This window comes from Elephas maximus, chromosome 5 (genome assembly GCF_024166365.1).
Source record: "Elephas maximus indicus isolate mEleMax1 chromosome 5, mEleMax1 primary haplotype, whole genome shotgun sequence".
NCBI lineage: Eukaryota > Metazoa > Chordata > Mammalia > Proboscidea > Elephantidae > Elephas > Elephas maximus.
The window spans coordinates 88720270-88744297 of NC_064823.1; the positions used below are offsets into that span (position 1 = coordinate 88720270).

The 24028-nt window shown below is 37.0% G+C and overlaps 1 protein-coding gene across 4 annotated transcripts in view; it reads left to right on the top strand.

Moving 5' to 3' along the window:
• UGT2A2 (UDP glucuronosyltransferase family 2 member A2) overlaps positions 1–24028 on the top strand; it is a 106720-nt gene that overhangs the window by 10470 nt on the left and 72222 nt on the right. The window contains exon 1 of one of the 4 annotated variants that reach the window (XM_049886107.1): positions 1624–2398. The exons of 1 other annotated variant lie outside the window; for it this stretch is intronic. In XM_049886107.1, coding sequence (XP_049742064.1) covers positions 1657–2398 — 742 coding nt within the window. In that variant the 5' untranslated portion in view covers positions 1624–1656. Of the gene's footprint in view, positions 1–1623; positions 2399–15160; positions 15915–24028 lie in introns of those variants that run through there. 2 more of the 4 variants (XM_049886106.1, XM_049886104.1) reach the window with 2 other exon arrangements.

The following is a 24028-nucleotide window of genomic DNA, read 5'->3' on the forward strand; positions in this document are numbered from 1 at the left end:
GAATAATAAATTTTGGTTAGAATCTTTTTCTTTCTTTTTTTGCTTCATAGCTTTTCTCTTGCTTCCCTCTCTTCTTCCTCTGTTTCTTCCTATTTTTTTTTAATTTAAATTAATCTCAATTGTTAGAATCTTTCAAACGGCCTTCTGGTAGCATTCTTTTTTGCCACAGTGACACATACATCAAATGACAGCCACAGGTATGACATCAGTGGGATGCCTCTGAGATTCTTTTGGCTGTGAGATATGCACAGTTCTCAAGATTTCTCACTTCTGCAAATTTGCTTCTTAATTTCCATCCTTAATTCCTGTTTTCTATCTTTTTAATTACTTTATTTGTTATCCGCAATTTTTACTAGCAGCCCCTAATAATTTTAACTTCTAAATACCATCTTTATATAGTCACTCTTGTTCAGTTTGGAATTCACCAAGAACCCCAACTGATATCATTAAATTCGTGTCTTGCCAGCCATTCTGTAGATAGTACACTGATTTACTGATCAATCATTCAGCTAATTTACCAAGCCACTAACATTACTAAACACTTGCTTTAAACCAAGCAGTTTGCAAAGAAGCTTTACATATATTATTGCTAATCCACAAGTTATTATAACAAATTATCTTCATCATCTCCTTTACAGGTGAGAAAACTGAGGCCAAGAGAGTCTAGGTAACTCCTCAAGGTTACAAAATTTGTAAAAGATCAGTCAGTGACTCTGAGACTATTGAAATCCAGAGTCCACCTAACCTAGCCCACTACTCAACTCTGAATAAAAATTTCCTGGTTCCTTTATCTCTTTGATTTGTGTCAGAAGACGGCATACTGGAGAGATTGAAATAATTCCGTATCAAGGAATAGGAGACAATGATCATTTTGTCTTATCAGGGTAGAGAAATATCTTCTATCAAATGTTCACTGTACAGCCCAATTGATCTAAGTCATATAAATGAAGATTTTTGTTATTATTTTTTTTCTTCCTAATATGAACCGCAAGAAAATTATAGTAATGCTGATGCTTGTGAGTTATCAAAGTTCCTAAAACTTACAGAGATGAGGTTTCATACTACAGAAATCCAGCATCAAGTTTTAAAAACCATATAGTTTTGTGGTTATGATCCCAATTCTACTGCTTTGCCATATATTTTTTGGGTATGCAACTCAACATTAATTTCATTATCCATGAAATGGAGGAAATACCTTCTGTTTCACTATATTGTTAAAAGGATTGAATAAGACAATAAACATAAAAATGCCTGGTGAGCGAAGACATCAAACTTGAAGGTACTATAAGTTTTGACAAAGTAGCTTTAGCAGAAAAGAATTGCTATGTTTATGTTAATTTTATGTTGAGAAAGATATATTAAACTGAAGACACATTTTATAAATGATGGTCATTATTGCAGAGTACATAAATATTGGGGTTATAACTAGCCCACTTCTTTTTCTTTTAAAGTAAGATCAGATTTCATTTCTGTTGTTGCGATAAAAATATTAATGCACCTAAGAATTTGAATTATTTTGTTTTTCTTTTAATCTTGAGATCAGTTGACCTGTGAATGAGTATAACCATCACATTAAACACATATTTATTTGAAAAATGATAATCTGCCTATGTCCACTTTCAAAGTTTCTTTTCGTCTTAAAAGATTTACAGTAGGATGGTTTCCATCTTGAATATCACCATGCCTAAGAAGTTTTTCCAGCTACTGCTTTATAATTTGATAATGATTGAAATAGTTCTTAGTGGAAATGTGCTAATTTGGCCTGCGGATGGTAGCCACTGGTTAAATATTAAGATAATTCTAGAAGAGTTGACTCAAAGAAATCACAGTGTTACTGTACTGGCTTCATCAGCAACTCTATTCATCAACTCCAATCCGGACTCTCCCGTGAATTTTGAAGTGATACCTGTTTCCTACAAGAAGAGCAATATCGATGACTTAATTGAACATATGATAATGCTGTGGATAGACCACAGACCAACTCCTTTAACACTCTGGACTTTCTACAAAGAACTAGGGAAACTCCTAGAAACCTTCTTTCGAATTAATTTACAAATCTGTGAGGGAGTATTAAACAACTCCAAATTAATGGCAAGACTTCAGAAAAGTGGATTTGATGTGTTAGTAGCAGACCCAGTAACAATCTGTGGTGATCTCATTGCTCTGAAATTAGGAATTCCATTTATGTATACGTTGAGGTTCTCTCCAGCCTCAACAGTAGAAAGACACTGTGGAAAAATTCCAGCACCTGCCTCCTACGTACCAGCAGCCTTATCAGAGCTCACTGACCAGATGAACTTTGGTGAAAGGGTTAAAAACACCTTATCTTATCCTCTGCAAGATTATATATTTCAATCCTACTGGGGAGAATGGAATTCATACTACAGCAAAGTTCTAGGTAAGTCTCCACAATTTTTTTCTTATTAATGACTCAGGGTAGCTGGTATTTATTGTTATAGTTAATATAACAAAGTATTTTCATTCTACTACATACACCAAGTTGAAGTAATTGTACTTATTTTATTTTTGTACAATTCCTTGATCATTGTCCTTTGATAAATTTGTAAAAAAAAAGAAATGGTTGTATTAATATGTAGGCTATAGTCTCTTAACACAAATGATCTTGTACCTATAGAGATAATTGCATTTCAGTTTGTAAATTAATCTTTAAATAGAAATGAAATTACCTTTAAAGGGATACATTGTGATAGCTCACTCTCCCCCTCCCCCAAATAAATCATGCACATGAGTGTGCACGTGTGAACCCAAAAATTGGCAGCCCCTGGCAAATACGTTGAGGTGATATGAGCCTTACCATCTTCCCCCTCTTTGTTCTTCACCCTTTTCTTTTTCTACAGGAAATATTCAAAGGCATAGTAGTGGGCACTAGAAAACCTGAACTTCTACCGTACCGTGCCTCTTATCTCTTCATCTTTAGGGTTCTGTGGGTCCTTGGGCTGGCACTGTATCTCACTCTCCTTCAGTTTACTTTCTTTGTATCCTTTGACAAGACTTCATTTCCTTACCTCACAAATTCTGTATGAGGATCAAACAAAATAATGTGAACTTTCAAGGCCAATTCTGGTTGATTGTTTATATTATTTCCCTTTCTACTCTTCTGAGTTTCCCTTCATTCCTCCCTTCATTCCTTCCTTCCTTTCTTCCTTCCCTCTTTCTTTCTGTCTTGCTTTATTTGTTCGAAAAGTATTTATTGAACACCTCCCGGTGCCTGACACTTTCCTCTGTACTAGGAACACAGCAGTAAGAAAACAGATCAAAATATCTACCTTATCCTCATGAAACTTGCACTCTCATGAAACATTCAATAAATAAATCTGAAAATGCATAGGATGTTTGATGGTGATGTATGCTATGTAGTAAAATAAGAGGAATAGAGAGTTCTGGAGGAACGGTTACATGTTTAAACAGGGTTGCCAAGCAAGATCTCAATAGAAAAGGTGATATTGAGTGAAGACTTGAGAGGAGTGAGGGTTAGAACCAACATGACCTCAGGAGGAAAAGCATGTCAGGTAGAGGGAAAAACAAGTTAGTGCAAAGGCCTGTGGGCCTTAATGGACAAATATCCTTACTGTCACTTGATATTAATCTTACCTTCCATAAGTAGAATTTGTGTAACACTTTTCTTTCCATCATGTTGGAATGTTCTTCCAATTTTCCATCACTTAAACTCTTAACCTTTTTCATATATTTGATCTAGAGAGAAGATGTTGAACCTAGCATGTATTTAAATAAAATACATGCAAAAAACCAGGACCAAACCCTTTGTCGTTGAGTCGATTCTGACTCATAATGATCCTATAGGACAGAGTAGAACTGCCTCATAGGGTTTACAAGGAGCAGCTGGTGGATTCAAACAGCTGACCTTAGATTAGCAGACAGGCTCTTAACCACTATGCCACCAGGGCTCCAAAATGTATGCAAGGAAATTAAAATTTCCACGTAGCCTTGAGAGTATGGTAATTAGAATTTTGAAAACAATACTCTGTGTTTTTTATATTCTTATAATGTGACTCAACTCTATTTTCTTTTTTCACTATTTCAAATTTTACAATCCTCAAAAACACACTTTTCTTTAAATTTTTATATTATTCACGTGATTCTTTCTCAAGACATTTCCAAATATGTTCTATGATAATAACCATTGTTCATATATATTTTGCACACTGACTATTGCATGTACTGAATAAGATAACAGTCTATATTCCTTAAATACGGGGATTACAAAAAGTACAGAGGTGATGGATGTCAGAAAACACATAAGATTCTTGATTCAAATGCCACTTGCTAGTAGTGTGCTCTCAGGAAATAATGGAAATTCTTTGGGTCACAATTCTTCTGCCTCTTTAAAATGAAGTTAATAATTTTGCTAAACTTTTTTGGAGGGCTGTTAACATTATAATTGACTATATGCTTTGTGAAGTATAAAGAATTATACTTATGCTAAATATTATTTACACCAAAATGTCCAGAAACTCTGCAATGACAAAGCAAATTATACTCCCATGGAGCTCTGTATATATATATATATATATATAAGTGCTAAATGAATATCTGCAGGAAATAAATGGTCCTTGGCGTTTACTGAATCTTCCTTCTTAAAAGAGGTCGTAATAGATTACATAATGTGTGAAATAGCTTCTGTGAAACAGAAAGTTCCCAACTTCTAGTCATTACAGGATAACTATCTAGTTACAGAAATTCTACCCTTTGAGAAATTAAGTATTTGATTTACTTCAATCCTTTATGCTCCTCATATTACATATTTGAACAAGAAATAGCTGCCATGAATATTTTCTTTCAAATTGAGGTATAGTGTCAAGATAAAGTTGCAAAATCCAATTTGTCTTTTGTTTGCAATTACATTCTTAAAGTATTATCAGTACTCAACTGTAAACTGATACTAAAGGGGGGCAGGTGACTTACATGCTATATTATTGTTTTTGAACACTGGAGGTTTTATAATTCATGTTGAATTTCTGTAGAGTTTTCATTGCAATAGTTGTTCTTCAGTTCTGTATAGGAAAAATAAACAAGAAAAATAACATGTTGAACTGTAGTAAAGAAAAACCCTAAAATGCTAATATTTTAAAGGACATAATCGACTCGACGGCATGGGGGGTTTTTAGAAGTAGCAAGATAAAATCTACCTAACCAAACCAAAACCAAACCCAGTGCCATCAAGTCGATTCCGACTCATAGCGACCCTATAGGGCAGAGTAGAACTGCCCCATAGAGTTTCCAAGGAGTGCCTGGCAGATTGGAACTGCCGACCCTTTGGTTAGCAGCTGTAGCACTTAATCACTACGCCACCAGGGTTTCCAAAATCTACCCACACTGGTTAAAAAGCCAGTTTTCTGCATCAGTAAAACCATTTGCCAAGAAGTAGATTCCAACTCATTGCAACCCCATGTGTGTTAGCTTACAATTGTGCTCCATAGGATTTTCAGTGCCTGATTTTTTGGAAGTATATCTCCAGGCCTTTCTTCAGAGGTGCCTGGGTGGCTAGCAGTTTCAGTTAGCATTCAAGTGCATTAACTATTTACACCACCCAGGGGCCTCTCTATATTAGTAAAGAAATCTTATGTGTTGCGTATGCAGTTAATAAACACAATTGCCAATTTATGTATAACTATATATATATAGTTATATATATATGTATATATATATACGTGCTTCACTGGTTTTGCTCCTCTAGAGAGCCCAGAAGAAGACAATTTGTTACTAAATGCATTAAAAGTAACACTTCAGATATTCATAATCTTAATTCTTCTGGGGTTGATTTTTATGAAGGAACTAATTTCATTGATTTTCATATGTATAACAAGCTCTTTGTCTAGCAACTTTTTGCAAGTCCATTTATTGAAGATTTCCCCACATATTTGACATGTCAAAAAGATTTTATACAATCATGACTTTGTGGCTTTCTACTCCGTTCCATTTAATAGTGTGTTTAACCTGTACCAATATCACATTGCCTTAATTACTATTAATTACTACAATCCAGTCATCTGATTGAGCTAGTTGTTTCTCCAATTCAGTACTAAATGGAAGTTGGCACTCTAGCCGCAACCTCATATGTATACATATATACGTGTATATATACTATTTATTTATTTATTATTATTTAAGAAGCATTTTGCAGGTTTGGGTCCTTTGATCTTTCAATTATATTTTAGAGGTAGCTGTAAAAGTTTCCAGAAGATCTGTATCAATCTTGAATGGCATTTCATTGACTATTTCAAATTGGAAAGAATTGGCTTTTCTATAATATTAATTTTTCCTGACATGAATATCTTTCCATTTATTTATGTCTTAATTAGCATCATAATGTTTTGCAAGTCTTTGTACAAACCTTCCATGACTTTTGTTAGATCAGTTCCTGAATGCTTTACAAAACATGCAAATATTTTCTATCAGAAATTCTCCATGGATCTCTTCAGAACCACTTTCTATCCTGCGTCAGGGATTCTGAAGACTAGCTTTAGGCTTGACGATTTACTGGAATTCACAGAACTCAGAAATGGTCATATGTATATGGCTACAGTTTATTACAGCAAAAGGGTACAGAATAAAACCAACAAAGCAAAAAAGAGTATGGGGTGAAGTTCAAGAGAAGCCAGAAGAAGCAAGCTTCACGGTGTCCCCTCCTAGTGGAGTTGCAGGGGAAGTACTAACTCCTTGCTGCAGCAATGTGTAACAACATTGTGTGAAGTGTTGACAACTAGAGAAGCTCACCCATGCCTTGATGTCCAGCGTTTTTATTGGAGCTCAATCATGAAGGCATGCAGTGCCTATGCATGTGATTGACATCTAGCTACTCATACTCCAGACCCCCAGAACAAAAACAGGTGTTCACCCTAAATCATATCATTAGCATAAGCTATCTGGACAAAGCCTTAGACATACAAACATATTCTTTTCAGGCAGAACATTCAAAGGGCTCAAAGCAAAGACCCAGTTAGGAGCAAGTCGTGAAAAAGGGTCTCTGAGAAACCCAGGGTTACTGAGTTAACCCTTTCCTGCACACTTTCTGAATGAACCTTGCTCAGAGCCCCAGAAGGCTCTTTTGTCGACTGCATCTACGGGCTTCCTTGCTCTCTAGCATCAGTTTGGGTTCACCCAAATAGTCCTCTCTGGAGACTTTTGAAAGCAGCAGGAAATTGAAATTGACAGTAGTTGTTGGCTGTCGATTGCTTTCATTTTCAATACAGACACAGCATTTGAAAGTAATGGCAATCTTATGTCCTTCTTTCCAATCCTTAGGCGTTTAATATATTTCCCTAGTTTTATTGTTCAATATTAAATAGAAGTGGCATCCTAGGACATTCTCACCTTATATTTGATTTTAATGGATATGCTTCTAATTTTTCGCTCCTATTTAAAACGTTAAATATATGATCATTCATATCAGACTAAAGAAACCCTCTTCTCTAATTTTTAAGAAATGTTTTTTACCAAAACTTGAAGGTAAGCTTTACTACATTTTTTAAAATTACCTAATGAAGGGCTAGCAAGTTTTTTTTCTCTTTTAATCCGTTAAATTTGTGTGCGACATTTACAAATTTTCTATAACGCCCTCCTTTTACCGTTGAGTTAGTATCAATGTGATACTGATACTTCATGTTTTCTTCATCATCATTGATTCCATTTTGCTCCTATTTGACAAAGATACTTGCACTTATATTTATGAGAAATCATGGACCTTGGATATGTTTCTTCTTTTATCATTTTTTGATGAAGTTGCATTGACATTTTGGATTGATCTAAGTATTTCCCCCTTTTTTTTATTTTCATTTAAGGTTCATTACCTTAAATTTTGCTGGAATTTACCTGTAAAACCATATGTGTCTAGTAATTTTCTTGTGCAAATGAACTTAACAACTGTCTCAATTCTGTTAAGAGACAAATTTTGGGAGGGTAGCACATTCCATGGGACATGGAGCTTCACATCTGGCACCCTTGCAGACCTTATCCTACACATCTAGCCATTTTTATTCTATTTGGTTATAATAAATCTGTAGTTGTAAGTATGGTATACTCTCTTTGAGTTCTGTGAGTCATTCCAGAAAATTATCAAACCCAAACGAGTAGTGGGAGCAAGGAGGTCAGACAGTAAGCGTGTCATGTGGACTCCCAAGCTTGTAGTTGACATCCAGAAGAGAAGTGGTAAACCAGCTCCTAATTTATGGTCAGAAAATCAGATGGCTGTGCTGTCTTATGAACTCCCTAAACTTGCAGCTGGCATCTGCCTATTTTGCAGTCTGAAGGACAGTATCCTTTTAACTTGTGGACTTTGATCTAGCTCTGGGTGGCTAGGATCAGAGAGAGAGACAGCACAAGCACATGCAACTGGCAACAAGGATGGAAAAGTGGGAATGTGAAAACTGAATTAAAATCCACATTTGGGGGGCTGGATACTTGCTGATCCTTACTGCACAGGGCTGATGTTTGCTAGAATTCTGAGGGAAGGACTTCCAGCCAACATGGCACCTTAGACAGAAGCGCTACACCGTCCCTCCACAGCAAAGACCTGAAACGCTGAGTAAAACAGAGACAAATGTCACTCCGGGAGCCTGAAGTGTCAGATGAAGAGATAAAGAACTCAGCCAAGCACTGAATGGAATAAGAAGCTGACAGAGGACAGAGAGAAAGGAGAGATACGTGCAGAGGGCCCCATCAGCTAAGGCAGTACGGATCCACCATCTTGGACTCCTGACGGGGAGCTTGGGAAAGCAGCTTCGCAGAACTCCCAGCAGCAGACAGAACACCCGGTAACCAGCGATACAAGCTTTCCCACCTCTCATTCTCTCTCCCCTGCTCTACCTCCGAGCTTCCTGGTTGGCTGCGGTGGCTCCGCTGGGCGAGCAGTGCAGCATCTGTGCTGCTTGGATTCGCCCCGCTCACGTCGGAGATCTGCGGACAGGGAGTACAGGAGAGCAGCTTTAAAAATTCCCAGCAGGAGACAGAAAACCTGGTAACAAATGCTACATGCTTTCTTAACCCTCTCTTCACCCCTCCTTTTGCCTCCTCTGCTTTCCGCCAGCCACGGTCTCTTGGACGGGAGGCAATTGCTTTGGCCTTAGGCTGCTTGGATTCGCCCTGCTCACACAGGCCAGGCCCCTGAGATGGTTTTAGTTCTTTTCCTCTCTTCTGGTTTCTTCTGTGCCTCCTACCACCTCCCCCTCCTTTCTCTGGAACACTTGGCTCCATAGGCCATCTTTGCTTCTTCTTGAAAGGCTGTGAAGCCACGCTCAACAGGAACCACTCCCCCAGCCTGTGACACCACTCTGATGGGATCCCTGGGACTTTTTTTTCTTTTTCTTGTTTTGCTTTGTTCTGTTTTGTTTGTTTTTCTTTGTTCTGTTTTGTTTGTTTTTCTTATTCTTTTTGCCTCTTGGGGGTCCCTTATAGTCAGGCTGCACTGCAAAGTTTAGGAGTCACTCCCTCAATCTGCACAGCCACATAGGTGGGATCCCTGGGGACATTTCTTTTTTCTTCTTTCTTTTCTTTTCTCTCTCATATTCCCTTTCTGTCTTTCTTCATTTCTCAGTTCTCATCTCTCTACATTTATCTTATTTTCCTGTCTCCTGAATACGTGTGTGACACCTATGTCCCCTCTAGCCAGCCTGTATGTACTGTGCAGTCTGGAAGCCATTTCCCTAGTCTTAGCAGCCCCACCGGTGGGAATCTGGGACTCCTGGGAGCTTTTCTTTTTTTTCATTTCCAAATTGTCATCTTGTTATTTTTTTCTTTCTTTTTCCCTTTTTCTTTTTGCTTTTCTCCATTTCTCAGTGTCTCATCACTCCACTCCAATGGTAACCTCCCTTAGCACCCTTTTTGTTTGTTTTTGGCTCCTATTGCTCTCCTCTTTCCCATACCCCTGTTAGCTCCACACATCACAACCTGCCCCCTCTTTCCTGCCTACTTGTACTATGACCTGAACATCGCACCCCCGAGCAGCACGGGCATGGCCTACTGGAACCTGCCCAGGACTGATCCCTGGCCTGCCCTGTTGGCACTAGTATGTGCCGCAAACAACCCAGCTGTACCTGCCCTGCTGCACCACAGCTGAATGACTGGCCCTGCCCATTGGACAAGGAAATGAAAAGATAGCAAACAACAAAGAATGCACAGCCTATCTGCTCAGACATAACCAAATAAAACAAAAAAGCAGGATGAAACAGATAAATCTACAATCAGGAAACAAAGAAAATACTGACTGTCCCGAAGATAGCAAACAATATGAAAACATATAAAAACACAGGACAGATTGATTCCAGTAGATGCCCGAAATAAAACACCAGATGACTTTCCAGTAGAACAAAAGGCACTAGAACCACCTGACAGGGAATTCAAACCTTTAATATTCAAAGCAATCCAAGAGTTGAAACAAAAACAGACAAAAATGAGGAAAATATAGACAATTTTTTGGAAAAAGCAGACAAATTCATGGAAAATACAGACCAAAAAATCAAACAATTCAGGAAAGTAATACAGGAAGAAAACACCAAAATAAATTCACAGCTAGAAATCATACAAAAACAACAATTAGAAATTCAAAAGATAAACAACAAGATTTCAGAAACGGACAGTGTCATAAAAGGGCTGAGGAGCAGGTTTGAAATCACGGAAGATGGAATCTGTGAAATTGAAGACAAACATTTGAGAACACTCTGTTTGAGAAAATATCAGAAAAAAGAAAGAAGAAAAATTAGGAACCCCTGAGAATTATGTGGGATATAATAAAAAGCAAAAATTTGTGAATGATTGGAGTTCTAGAACAGGGAGAGAAAATGGAAAACACAGAGGATCATTGAAGAACTGCTGACAGAAAACTGCCCTAATATCATGAATGATAAAAAGCTGACCATCCAAGAATCTCAACGAACCCCATATAGGATAGACCTCAAAAGAAAAACACCAAGGCATATCCTAATCACACTCACTAAAACCAAAGGTAAAGAAAAAACCCTGACAGCAGCTTGAAAAAAACAAAGTCACGTACAGAGGAGAAACAATAAGACTGAGCTCTGATTATTCAGCAGAAACCATGCAGGCAAGAAGGCAAAGGGATGACATATATAAAATCTTGAAAGAAGAAAATTGCCAATCAGGAATAATATATCCTGCAAAACTTTCATTCATATATGATGGTGATATTAGGACATTTCTAGATAAACATAAATTAAGGGAATATGTAAAAACCAAACCAAACTTATAAGAATTATTAAGTGGAGGCCTTTGATCTGAGAACAAACAACATCAGAGCACAGCCTGAATCTAGGCCACAAGATTGTACCAGCCAGATACCAACCTAGGAAATGAACTCTCAAGGACTATCCAAAACCAAAACAATTGCAACAGGGAACCAGAGAGGTTAATCTCTGAATGTCAACAGCATCAGAACAAAAAAAATAGGGAAGAAATGCTATAGATATAGAACTCCCTAATGGAGAAGAAAGCAAGGTGATACCAAGTAATAATAATAATAGACTGGTAAATTTCAAAGTAACCACAAAGAAAGTTAACAAACCTACTCATCAAAATAAAAAAGAAAAACTGTCTCAATAAAAACAAAATCTAAAAAAAGAAATGGAAAATCCACAAACAAGAAGAATGCAGCAAAGGAGAGAAAGAGGTACAGAGAAAATGTTAGCACCACAAAAAAAGCACTGCAAAATGACAACAACAAACTCACACCTATCAATAATTACACTGAATGCAAATGGCCTAAGTCCACCCATAAAGAGACACAGAGTGACAGAATGCATAAAAAAAAAAAAAACAGGATCCATCAATATGTTGCCTACAAGAGACACACCTTAGAAACAAAGACATAAATTTCCTAAAAATTAAAGGATGGAAAAAAATATATCAAGCAAATAACTACCAAAAAAAGCAGGAGTGGCAATACTAATCTCGGATAAAACAGACTTTAAAACAAAATCCACCATAACAGAAAAAGAAGGGCACTATATAATGGTTAAAGGGACAATTCATCATGAAGACTTAACCATAATAAACATCTACACACCCGATAACAGGGCTCCATCCAAAATACATAAAACAAACTCTAACAGCACTGAAAAGAGAAATTGACAGTTCCACATTAATAGTGGGAGACTTCAACACACCACTCTCAGAAAAGGACAGAACATCTAGAGAGAAACTCAACAAATACACAGAAGAGCTAAATATACAATCAGCCAACTTGACCTCATAGACATATATAGAACACTCCACCCAACAGCTGCAAAGTACACATTCTTTTTCAATGCACATGGAGTATTCTCCAGAATAGACCACATCTTAGGCCACAGAACAACCCTCAACAAAATTCAAAACATTAAGATAATACAAAGTATTTTCTCTGACAACAGTACTATCAAAGCAGAAATTAACAGCAGGAAGAGTAAGGAAAAAAAAATCAGTTACATGGAAACAGAATAACATCCTGTTTAAAAACCAATGGGTAACAGAAGAAATCAAAGATGGAATCAAAAATTTACTGGAATCAAATGAGAATGAAAATACATCACACCAAAACCACTGGGACACAGCAAAGGCTGTCCTCGGAGGTCAATTTATAGCAATGGATGCACACATCAAAAAAGAAGAAAGGGACAAAATCAAAACATTAATTACTCAACTTGAACAAATAGAGAACAGCAAAAGGAGCCCATAGCTGCCAGAAGAAAGGAAATAATAAAGATCAAAGCAGACATCAATGAAATAGAGAATAGAAAAGCAATAGGAAGAATCAACAAAAACCAAAAGTTGGTTCTTTGCAAGGATCAACAAAATGACAAACCACCAGCCAAACTGAGGGAAAAAAAAAAAAAAACAGGAGAGAACCCAAATAACCCAAATAAGGATCGTAACAGAGTGTTATAAAAGACTATAGTCTGACAAATTTGAAAACCTAGAAGAAACAGACAAATTTCTAGAGACACACTACCCACCCAAAATAACACAAAATAATGTTGAAAATCTGAACTGACCCATAACAAGAGAAGAGACTGAAAAGTAATTAAAACAAAACAAAACAAAAAACTCCCAACAAAAAAAGCCCTGGCCCAGATGGCTTCACTGGAGAATTCTACCCAACATTCAGGGAAGAGCTTATACCAGTACCACTCAAACTATTTCAGAACATAGAGAAGGAAGTGATACTTGCAAATTCATTCTATGAAGCCAGCATAAGCCTGATACCAAAACCAGGCAAAGACACCACAAAAAAATTACAGACCAATATCTCACATGAATATAGATGCAAAAATTTTCAACAAAATTCTAACCAATGGAATTCAGCATCATATCAAAAAAATAATACACCATGAGGAAGTAGGATTCATACCAGGTATGCAAGGATGGTTCAACACTAGAGAATCAATCAACGTAATCTACCACATAAATAAAAGAATCACATGATCATTTCTGTAGACGCAGAAAAGGCATTGGACAAAGTCCAACACCCATTCCTGATAAAAACTCTCCATAAAATAGGTATAGAAGAACATTTCTCAACATAATAAAGGGCATCTGTGCAAAACCAACAGCCAACATCGTTCTCAATGGACAGAGGCTGAAAACATTCCACTTGAGAACAGGTACAAGATAAGGATGCCTTTTGCCACCACTCCTATTTAACATTGTGTTGGAAGTCTTAGCTAGAGCAATAAGCCAAGAAACGGAAACAAAGGGCATCCAAATTGATAATGAAGAAGTTAAGCTGTCCCTTTTTGCGGATGATATGATACTAAGAGAATCCAAAAGACTCCATGAGAAAACTACTGGAACTAATAGAAAGATTCAGCAGATTAGCAGGATACAAGATAAACATACAAAAATCAGTGGGATTCCTAAACACCAATAAAGAGAATGAGGAAAAAGAAATCAGGAAATCTATACTGTTAGTAATAGCCCCTAGAATCAAAATGCTCATCGGACCAAATAGCTATCTCCAGAGATGTGTCCAATCACTGCAAGTTAAAAAAAAAAAAAAGGAAATCTGTCCATTGCTGCTCCTCCTTTTGTGTTTCATGTCTTAGCTACAGTTATTATCATGCTCTGGTTACTCAAACTAGAAACTAAAACACTTCCTTTGTTTTTTTAACTATTTAACATCTCTGATTTCTCATCAGTCATAAGAATTTTTATTCTGCATTTTTCATTCAGGAACCAACATTGTATTCTTGCTGATACTCTTGTCAAATCCTCCCTTCCTAATATACATTTTTAACTCATTGCCCTACTTTTACTCTCTTTTCTCTACAATTCAATTCTGATTTAGACACCAGCTTAGTTTTACTAAAGGACAAATATGATCATCTTCTGAGCATAGTTTGAAACCTTGTATGGATATCTATTTATGGAGATTAAAATTGAACAGAGAACCCATTCAAGGTTCTCCAAAGCTTCCTATTTTAACTAATATTTTTCTTTTATGTGCTGTTCCTGTGTCTATGCTACATACATATTGAACTGATAACTGCCCACTTACATGACTGTGGTCTCCTCTCACCATTCTTTTTCTCATGTTCTTACATTTACCTTCAGTACCCTCCTGCTGTTGCTTTTGCTTTTAGACTCAGCTCAAATGCTGCCTTCACTCAAGGATAGTTTTCTAATTCCCATCACTTGGGAGTGTAACAGCTTTCTTTTGTCCTAAAACACTATTTTTTTTGTATGATACCTAGAATATTCATCCTATTTTCATGTGAAGCACATGTCATTAATATACCGCTGTGTAAACAATCTGATGGTAAGAACTATACATTTATCTTTTACCAAATTATCAATCACTGTATACATTAAGATAAAAAATATATCATACTATTTACTGACTTAATTAACTTCAGTGGTTTCATCTACGTATGTAGAAATTGTCAAATTAAAAATATCTTTTTAAAAACATACTTAAACCAGAACTCCTGGAATGTAGGAACCATTTCCCTCATAATTTAAAAATATTTATTCACACTTCCCAACAAATATCACATAATTCTATGCCCAGTCAACAACAGTGACAAAGGTCTTTGTGAAAAAATGTGTTTTCTTATCTCTGAAAATTAATGTTTAACTTGTTCTTTGTTTAACTTGCCATTTTTACTCCATGCCTGGCAAACACTCAAACCACTGCAGAGCAGTGTGTGAGGCAGGTGCTGTCATGGTGTCTGAGAAGTGGGTTTCGGCACTTCTGCTGCTGCAGCTGTGCTGGGCTGGCTGTGGAAACTGCGGGAAGGTCCTGGTGTGGCCCTGTGACATGAGTCATTGGCTCAACATAAAGATTATTCTGGAGGAACTCACAGAGAAGGGGCATGATGTGATGGTGTTGGCTTCTTCAAACTTTTTTTTCATTGATTACATGAAACCTTCTACAATGAACTTCGAAGTGGTCCCTGTTGCAACAGACAAAGAAGATGCTATTGATCCTCTAAATGACTTTTTGGAATTAGCTGTTAATGTCATGCCAAACTTGCCATACTGGCAATCAGCAATAAAAATGCAGGAATTTTTTCTTCAATCAACTACATATATGAAACTTCTGTGTCAGAGTGTGATCTACAATGAGACACTCATGAAGAAGCTCGAGGAGGCCAAATACGATGTAGTGCTTATAGATCCAGTGCTGCCCTGTGGAGAGCTGGTAGCTCAGTTGCTTGCAGTCCCTTTCGTGTATACACTAAGGCTTTCGGTGGGTGGCTCAATGGAGAAATTTTGTGCAAAACTTCCATCTCCACTTTCCTATGTACCTGTTCCCATGCTGGGACTAACAGACAGAATGACCTTTCTGGAAAGGTTGAAAAATGTAATGTTCTCATTTCTGTTTGACTTCTGGCTCCAGCAGTATGACACTCGGTTTTGGGACGAGTTTTATAGTGAAGCTCTAGGTAAGAGAGTCTGCTTTTTACACTCAACTAGTTTTCAAAAGGATCATAGAAGGTTTAAAAAAAAGTCTAGGTAAATGACATTTTTTAAAATCTTTCTTCTATACAAAACTCTACAAGTTATAGTAATTAACTGGTTATCAGTAACTATTTGGGAGACAGCAAGAAAATTTTTGCCATAGTTAATCTTTATGTACAGTCATCTATTTCTGCCTGGTGCCCTGATACTTAAAAATTGCTATCAAAATAAAACAAAATGTAAAACTACCAATATGTGTCAATCCAATGAAATATGTATTGTCTTGTCAGATAGGTGGTTGTTGTTGTTGTTGTTCGGTGCCATTGAGTCAGTTCCAACTCATAGCTACCCCATACACAACAGAACGAAACACTGCCCAGTCCTGCGCTGTTCTTAAAATCATTGTTATGCTTGAGACCATTGTTGCAGCTACTGTGTCAATCCACCTCGTTGAGGATCTTCCTCTTTTCCGCTGGCCCTCTAATTTACCAAGCACGATGTTCTTCTCCAGGGACTGATCCCTCCTGACAACATGCCCAAAGTATGTAAGATGAAGCTTTGCCATCCTTGCTTCTAAGGGCCATTCTGGCTGTACTTCTTCCAAGACAGATTTGTTCGTTCTTTTGGCAGCCCATGGTATAGTCAATATTCTTCGCCAACACCACTATTCGAAGGCATCAATTCTTCTTCCGTCTCTTTTATTCACTGTCCAACTTTCACATACATATGATGCAACTGAAAATAACATGGCTTGGGTCAGGTGCACCTTAGTCTTCAAGGTGACATCTTGCTTTTCAACACTTTTTTTTTTTTAATTTTTATTGTTTTTTAAGCGAAAGTTTACAAGTCAAGTCAGGCTCTCAGACAAAAACTTATATACACCTTGCTACATACTCCTGCTCTTCCCTTAATGAGACAGCCCACTACCTCCCTCCACTCTCCCTTTTCATGTCCATTTTGCCAGCTTCTAATACCCTTTACCCTCTCATCCCCCCTCCAGGTAGGAGATGCCAACATAGTCTCAAGTGTCTCCCTGATCCAAGAAGCTCACTCCTCACCACCAACCCTCTCCATCCCATTGTCCAGTCCAATCCCTGTCTGAAGAGTTGGCTTTGGGAATGGTTCCTGTCCTGGGCCAACAGAAGGTCTGGGGACCATGACTACTGGGGTCCTTCTAGTCTCGGTCAGACCATAAAATCTGGTCTTTTGACAAGAATTTGGGGTCTGCATCCCACTGCTCTCCTGCTCCCTCAGGGATACTCCGTTGTGTTCCCTGTCAGGGCAGTCATCGGTTGTAGCCAGGCACCATCTAGTTCTTCTGGTCTCAGGATGATGTAGTCTCTGGTTTATGTGGCCCTTTCTGTCTTTTGTGCTCGTAATTACCTTGGATCCTTGGTATTCTTCATGCTCCTTTGGTCCAGGTGAGTTGAGACCAATTGATGCATCTTAGATGGCCGCTTGCTAGTGTTTAAGACCAAGACACCACTCTCCAAAGTAGGATACAAAATGTTTTCTTAATAGATTTTATTATGCCAATTGACTGAGATGTCCCCTGAAATGATGGCCCTCAAACCCCCGCCCCTGCCACACTGGCCTTCAAAGCATTCAGTTTATTCAGGAAACTTATTTTCTTTTGGTTTAGTCCAGTTGTGATGACCTAGCTTGTATTGTGTGTTGTCTTTCCTGTCACCTAAAGTAGTTCTTATCTATTATCTAATTAGTGAATACTCCCCTCTCATCCTCCCTCCCTCCACCTCTCGGAACCATCAAAGAATATTTTCTTATCTGTTTAAACTATTTTTCGAGTTCTTATAATAGTGGTCTTATACAATATTTGGCCTTTTGCAACTGACTAATTTCACTCAGCATAATGCCTTCCAGATTCGTCCATGTTATGAAATGTTTCACAGATTCATCACTGTTCTTTATCGATGCACAGAATTCCATTGTGTGAATATACCATGATGTATTTATCCACTCATCTGTTGATGGGCACCTTGGTTGCTTCCATCTTTTTTCTATCGTAAACAGTGCTGCAATAAACATGGGTGTGCATATATCTGTTTGTGTACAGGCTCTTATTTCTCTAGGGTATATTCCAAGGAGTGTGATTACTGGATGGTATGGTAGTTCTATTTCTAGCTTTTTAAGGAAGCATCAAACCGATTTCCAAAGTGGTAGTACCATTTTACATCCTCACCAGCACTGTATAAGTGTTCCAATCTCTCCACAACCTCTCCAACATTTATTATTTTGGGTTTTTTTGAATTAATGCCAGCCTTGTTGGAGTGAGATGGAATCTCACTGTAGTTTTTATTTACATTTCGACAGCACTGGGTTAGCACTGGGTAATGGCTAATGATTGTGAGCATTTCCTCATGTATCTGAATGCTATCCTAATGTCTTCTTTAGTGAAGTGTCTGTTCGTATCTTTTGCCCATTTTTTAATTGGGTTATTTGTCTTTTTGTAGTTGAGTTTTTGCAGTATCACATAGATTTTAGAGATCAGGCACTGTTCAGAACTGTCATAGCTAAAAACTTTTTCTCAGTCTGCAGGTAATCTTTTGACTCTTTTGGTAAAGTCTTTGGATGAGCATAGGTGTTTGATTTTTAGGAGCTCCCAGTTATTTAGTTTTTCTTCTACATTCTTTATAATGTTTTGTATACTGTTTATGACATGTATTAGGGCTCCTAATGTCCCTATGTTCTTCCATGATCTTTATTGTTTTAGATTTTATATTTAGGTCTTTGATCCATTTTGAGTTTGTTTTTGTGCATGGTGTGAGGCATGAGGCTTGTTTCATTTTTTTGCAGATGGATATCCAGTTATGCCAGCACCCTTTGTTAAAAAGACTGTCTTTTCCCCCATTTAACTGCTTTGGGGCCTTTGTCAAACATCAGCTGCTCATATGTGAATGGATTTCTGTCTGGATTCTCAATTCTGTTCCATTGGTCTATGTTTCTGTTGTTGTACCAGTACCAGGCTGTTTTAACTACTATGGTGCTGTAATAGGTTCTAAAATCAGGTAGAGTAAGGCCTCCCACTTTGTTCTTCTTTTTAAGTAATGCTTTACTTATCCAGGGCCTCTTTCCCTTCCATACGAAGTTGGTGATTTCTTTCTCCACCTCATTAAAAAATGTCATTGGAATTTGCATTGGAATTACATCAAATCTATTGATTGCTTTTGGTAGAATAGACATTTTTATAATGTTAAGTCTTCGTATCCATGAGCAAGGTATGTTTTTCCACTTATGTAGGTCTTTTTTCATTCCTTGCAGAAGTTGTTTGAAGTTTCCTTTGTATTTTACATCTCTGGTAATATTTATTCGTAAGTATTTTATCTTCTTGGGAGCTACTGTAAATGGTATTGATTTGGTGATTTCCTCTTTGATGTTCTTTTTGTTGGAGTAGAGTAATCCAACTGATTTTTTATTTTTATCTTGCATCCTGATACTCTTCTGAACTCTTCTATTAGTTTCAGTAATTTTCTTGAGGATTCCTTAGGGTTTTCTGTGTATAATAAGATCATGTCATCTGCAAATAGAGATACTTTTACTTTTTCCTTATCAATCTGAATACCCTTTATTTCTTCATCTAGCCTAATTGCTCTGGATAGGACCTCCAGAACAATGTTGAATAAGAGTGGTGATAAAGAGCATCATTTTCTGGTTCCTGATCTCAAGGGGAATGCTTTCAGGCTCTTTCCATTTAGGATGATGTTGCCTATTGGTTTTGTATAAATGTTCTTTTTTATGTTGAGGAATTTTCCTTCTATTCCTATTTTGCTGAGAGTTTTTATTATGAATCGATGTTGAACTTTGTCAAATGCCTTTTCTGCATCAATTGATAAAATCAGGTGATTCTTGTTTTTTGTTTTATTTATATGATGTATTACATTATTGTTTTTCTAATGTCGAACCATCCCTGCATACCTGGTATGAATCCCACTTGGTCATGGAGAATTATTTTTTTGATATGTTGTTGAAATCTATTGGCTAGAATTTTGTTGAAGATTTTTGCATCCAAGTTGATGAGGGACACAGGTTCGTAATTTTTTTTTTTTTTTAATTGTGGTATCTTTACGTGGTTTTGGTATCAGGGATATGCTGGCTTCATAAAATGCTTTTGGGAGTGTTCCGTCCTTTTCTATGCTCTGAAATATCTTTAGTAGAAGTGGTGTTAAATCTTCTCTGAAAGTTTGGTAGAACTCTGCACTGAAACTGTCTGGGCCAGGGCTTTTTTTGTTGGGAGTTTTTTGATTACCTTTTCAATCTCTTCTTTGTTATGGTTTATTTAGTTGTTCTACCCCTGTTTGTGTTAGTTTAGTTAGGTATTGTGTTTCCAGGAATTCATTCATTTCTTCTAGGTTCTCAAATTGGTTAGAGTACAATTTTTCATAGTAATATGATTCTTTTAATTTCAGTTTGGTCTCTTATAATAGCGCCCATCTCATTTCTTATTCGGGTTATTTGCTTCCTCTCCTGTGTTTCTTTTGTCAGTTTGGCCGATGGTTTATCAGTTTTGTTGGTTTTTTCAAAGAACCAGCTTTTGGTCTTGTAAATTCTTTCAATTGTTTTTCTGTTTTCCGATTTTTGTTATTTGTTTTCTTCTGTTGCCTGAGGGTTTCTTTTTTTGCTCTCTTTGTATTTGTTCAAGTTGTAGGGATAATTCTTTGATTTTGGCCCTTTCTTCTTCTTGGATGTGTGCATTTAATGATATAAATAGACCTCTGAGCACTGCTTTCACTGCATCCCAAAGGTTCTGATAGTAAGTGTTTTTATTCTCATTGGATTCTATGAATTTCTTTATTCCATCCTTAATGGCTCCTATAATACAGTCTTTTTTGAGCAGGATATTGTTCAGTTTCCAAGTGTTTGATTTCTTTTCCCTGCTTTTCCTGTAATTGATTTCCACTTTTATGGCCTTATGGTCAGAGATGATGCTTTGTAATATTTCAATGTTTTGGATTCTGCTAAGGCTACTTTATGACCTAATATGTGGTCTATTCTAGAGAACGTTCCATGTGCACTAGAAAAGAAAGTATACTTGGCTACTGTTGGGTGGAGTGTTCTGTATATGTCTATGAAGTCAAGTTGGTTTATTGTGGCATTTAGTTTTTTATTGAGTTTCTTTCTGGATGTCCTGTCCTTCACCGAAAGTGGTGTGTTGAAGTCACTATTATTGTGGAGCTCTCTATCTCACTTTTCCAAGCTGATAGTTTTTGTTTTTTTTTTTAATGTATCTTGCAGCTCTATCATTTGGTGCATAAATTTTTTATATAGTTATATCTTCTTGGTATATTGTCCCTTTAATCATTATATAGTGTCCTTCTTTATTCTTTATGATAGATTTAACTTTAAGGACTATTTTGTCACAAATTAATATTGTCACTCCTGCTGTTTTTTGATTGTTGTATGCTTGATGTATTTTTTCCTATCCTTTGAGTTTTAGTTTGTTTTTGTCTCTAAGTCTAAGGTGCGTGTCTTGTAGACAGCATATAGATGGATCATGTTTTTTAATCGATTCTGCCACTCTCTGTCTCTTTATTTGTGCATTTAATCCATTTACATTCAGCATAATTATGGATAAGTATGAATTCAGTGCTGCCATTTTGATGTCTATTTTTGTGTGTTGTTGACAGTTTCTTTTTCCCACTTAATGTGCTGAGTAGATAATATTTTGTAATTTCCTCATATTTGTTGTTGTCGATTTTGTTTCTGCAGAGTCTCTAGTTTTTTCTTGTATTTTATTTTGATGTGTAGAATAGTTTATCTCCTTTGAGGTTACCTAATTATTTATCCCTGTGTTTTTAAGTTTAAACCTAACTTTTATTTCTTTGTATCATCTTATGTTCCTCTCGATTGGAAGATGTATAACTACATTCCTTAGTCCCTCTTTATTGTTTTAACGTTGTCTTCTTTTACACAATAACATTGCTGTTTCCCTCTTTTGAGTGTTTTTTTTATCTTGATGTATTTTTCTGATTTCCTTCTCTGGCTTGACTTCTGATTGCTCTGCCCAGTGTTCTAGTCTTGGGTTGATACTTGTTATTATTGATTTTCTAACCAGAGAACTCCCTTTAGTAATTCTTGTAATTTTTTTTTTTTTTTTACGAATTCCCTAAACTTCTGTTTATCTGGAAATGTCCTAATTTCACCTTCACATTTTAGAGACAGTTTTGCTGTATATATGATTCTTGGCTGGCAATTTTTTTCCTTCAATTTTTTATATAAGTCATGCCATTTCATTCTTATCTGCATGGTTTCTGCTGAGTAATCTGAGTTTATTTTTATTGACTTTCCTTTGTAGGTGACTTTTCGTTTATCCCTAAAAAAAAAAAAAAATCCCTAGCTCCTCTTAAAATCTCTCTTTATCTTTGACTTTGGCAAATTTGATTATAATATGTCTTGGTGACTTTCTTTTAAAATCTACCTCATGTGGGGTTTGATGAGAATCTTGGATAGATATCTTCTCATCTTTCACAATATCAGGGAAATTTTCTGCCAACAAATCTTCAACAATTCTGTCTGTATTTTCTGTTATCCCTCCCTGTCCTGGTACTCCAGTCACTCGTAGGTTATTTCTCTTGATAGAGTCCCACGTGATTCTTAAGATTTCTTCACTCTTTTTTATCCTTTTATCTGATTTTTCTTCAAATATATTAGTGCCAAGTGCTTCATCTTCAAGTTCAGAAAGGCTGCCTTCCACTCACTCAATTTTGCTCCTCTGACTTTCTATTGAGTTGTCTACTTCTGTATTTTTATTGTTAATCTTCCTAATTTCTGATTGCTGTCTATGGATTTTTCCAGCTTATTAAATTTTTCATTATGTTCCTGAATAATCTTTTTAATTTCTTCTATTGCTTAATTTATGTGTTCCTTGGATTGTTCTGCATATTGACTCATTTCCTTCCAGATATCTTGAAGGGTTCTGTATATTAAACTTTTGTATTCTGCCTCTGGTAGTTCCAGGAAGGCACTTTCATCTAGAAGATCCCTTGATTCTTTGTTTTGAATGCTTGTTGAGGCAATCATAGTCTGTTTTTTTATGTGACTTAATATTGACTGTTGTCTCTGATCCATCTATAAATTATTGTATTATTTTATTATATGTTTGCTTACTGTGTTGTAGCTTCTTGCTTTGTTTTGTTCTGATACGCCAAAATGGGTTGCTTGAGTGAGCTAGCTTGATAATTTTAGCCTTTGGATCTCTGTTGTCCTGTCCCCAGATGGCTAGAGATATTATCAGATATATCAGCCTAGGAGTCCATTCACTTTTCTTGTTTGAATTCAGCTCAGGTGTCCAGGTAGCCGACCATCAAGTGTGTGGTACATGCTCTGTCCTATAGTCTTAGAGGGGCAGGGGTGATTGGTGTAGGTACCAGTATCTGCTTGCAGCACAGGGTCACACTCTGAACAAGGCAAGGGACTGAGAATCATCCCCCATGGGTCTCTGAGGAAAGCAAGTCCCTGTTCCCTAGAGGGTACAGGTGGGTGGGCTCTTCAGATGGACCATGGCACCCAATGTCTTAGGCTGTAAGGACTGGGAGGTACCAGTTATCCTTGGACCCCTGTAACTGTTGGTTGGGTGACCTAAGTGGAGCCATCAGTCCTTATGCCCCGATGTAGGTAGGTGAGGACCCTGTTTAATAGGCAAAGCAATGTCAAACATCAAACACTCACCTCTCTGCCACAAAGCTGAAATGGTCGGAGTCTGCCAGTAAGGGTCTATTCTCTGAAATAGGCCCACACAGGTCCATGGAGAAGGGCAAGGTACTCAAAGTCTACAGACCATCTATGCCTGGACAGGAGCCGCTTCTGTTCTGAGCTCCCCCAGTTAGTGGAGCTGGCAAATTATCTTTTCCACCAGTTCCAAATTTCTTGGCATAGATGAATGAGCAGTTCCAGCACTGCACCCATTTGTTGAAAGGAAACATCTCAATTGATATTCTATCAATTTCTGGAGACTTTTTTTTTTTTTTTTTTTTTTGCTAATGCCTTCAGCGCAGCTTGGACTTCTTCCTTCATTACCATCAAGTCTTGATCATATGCCACCTCTTAAAATGGTTGAACATAGACTAATTCTTTTTGGCATAAT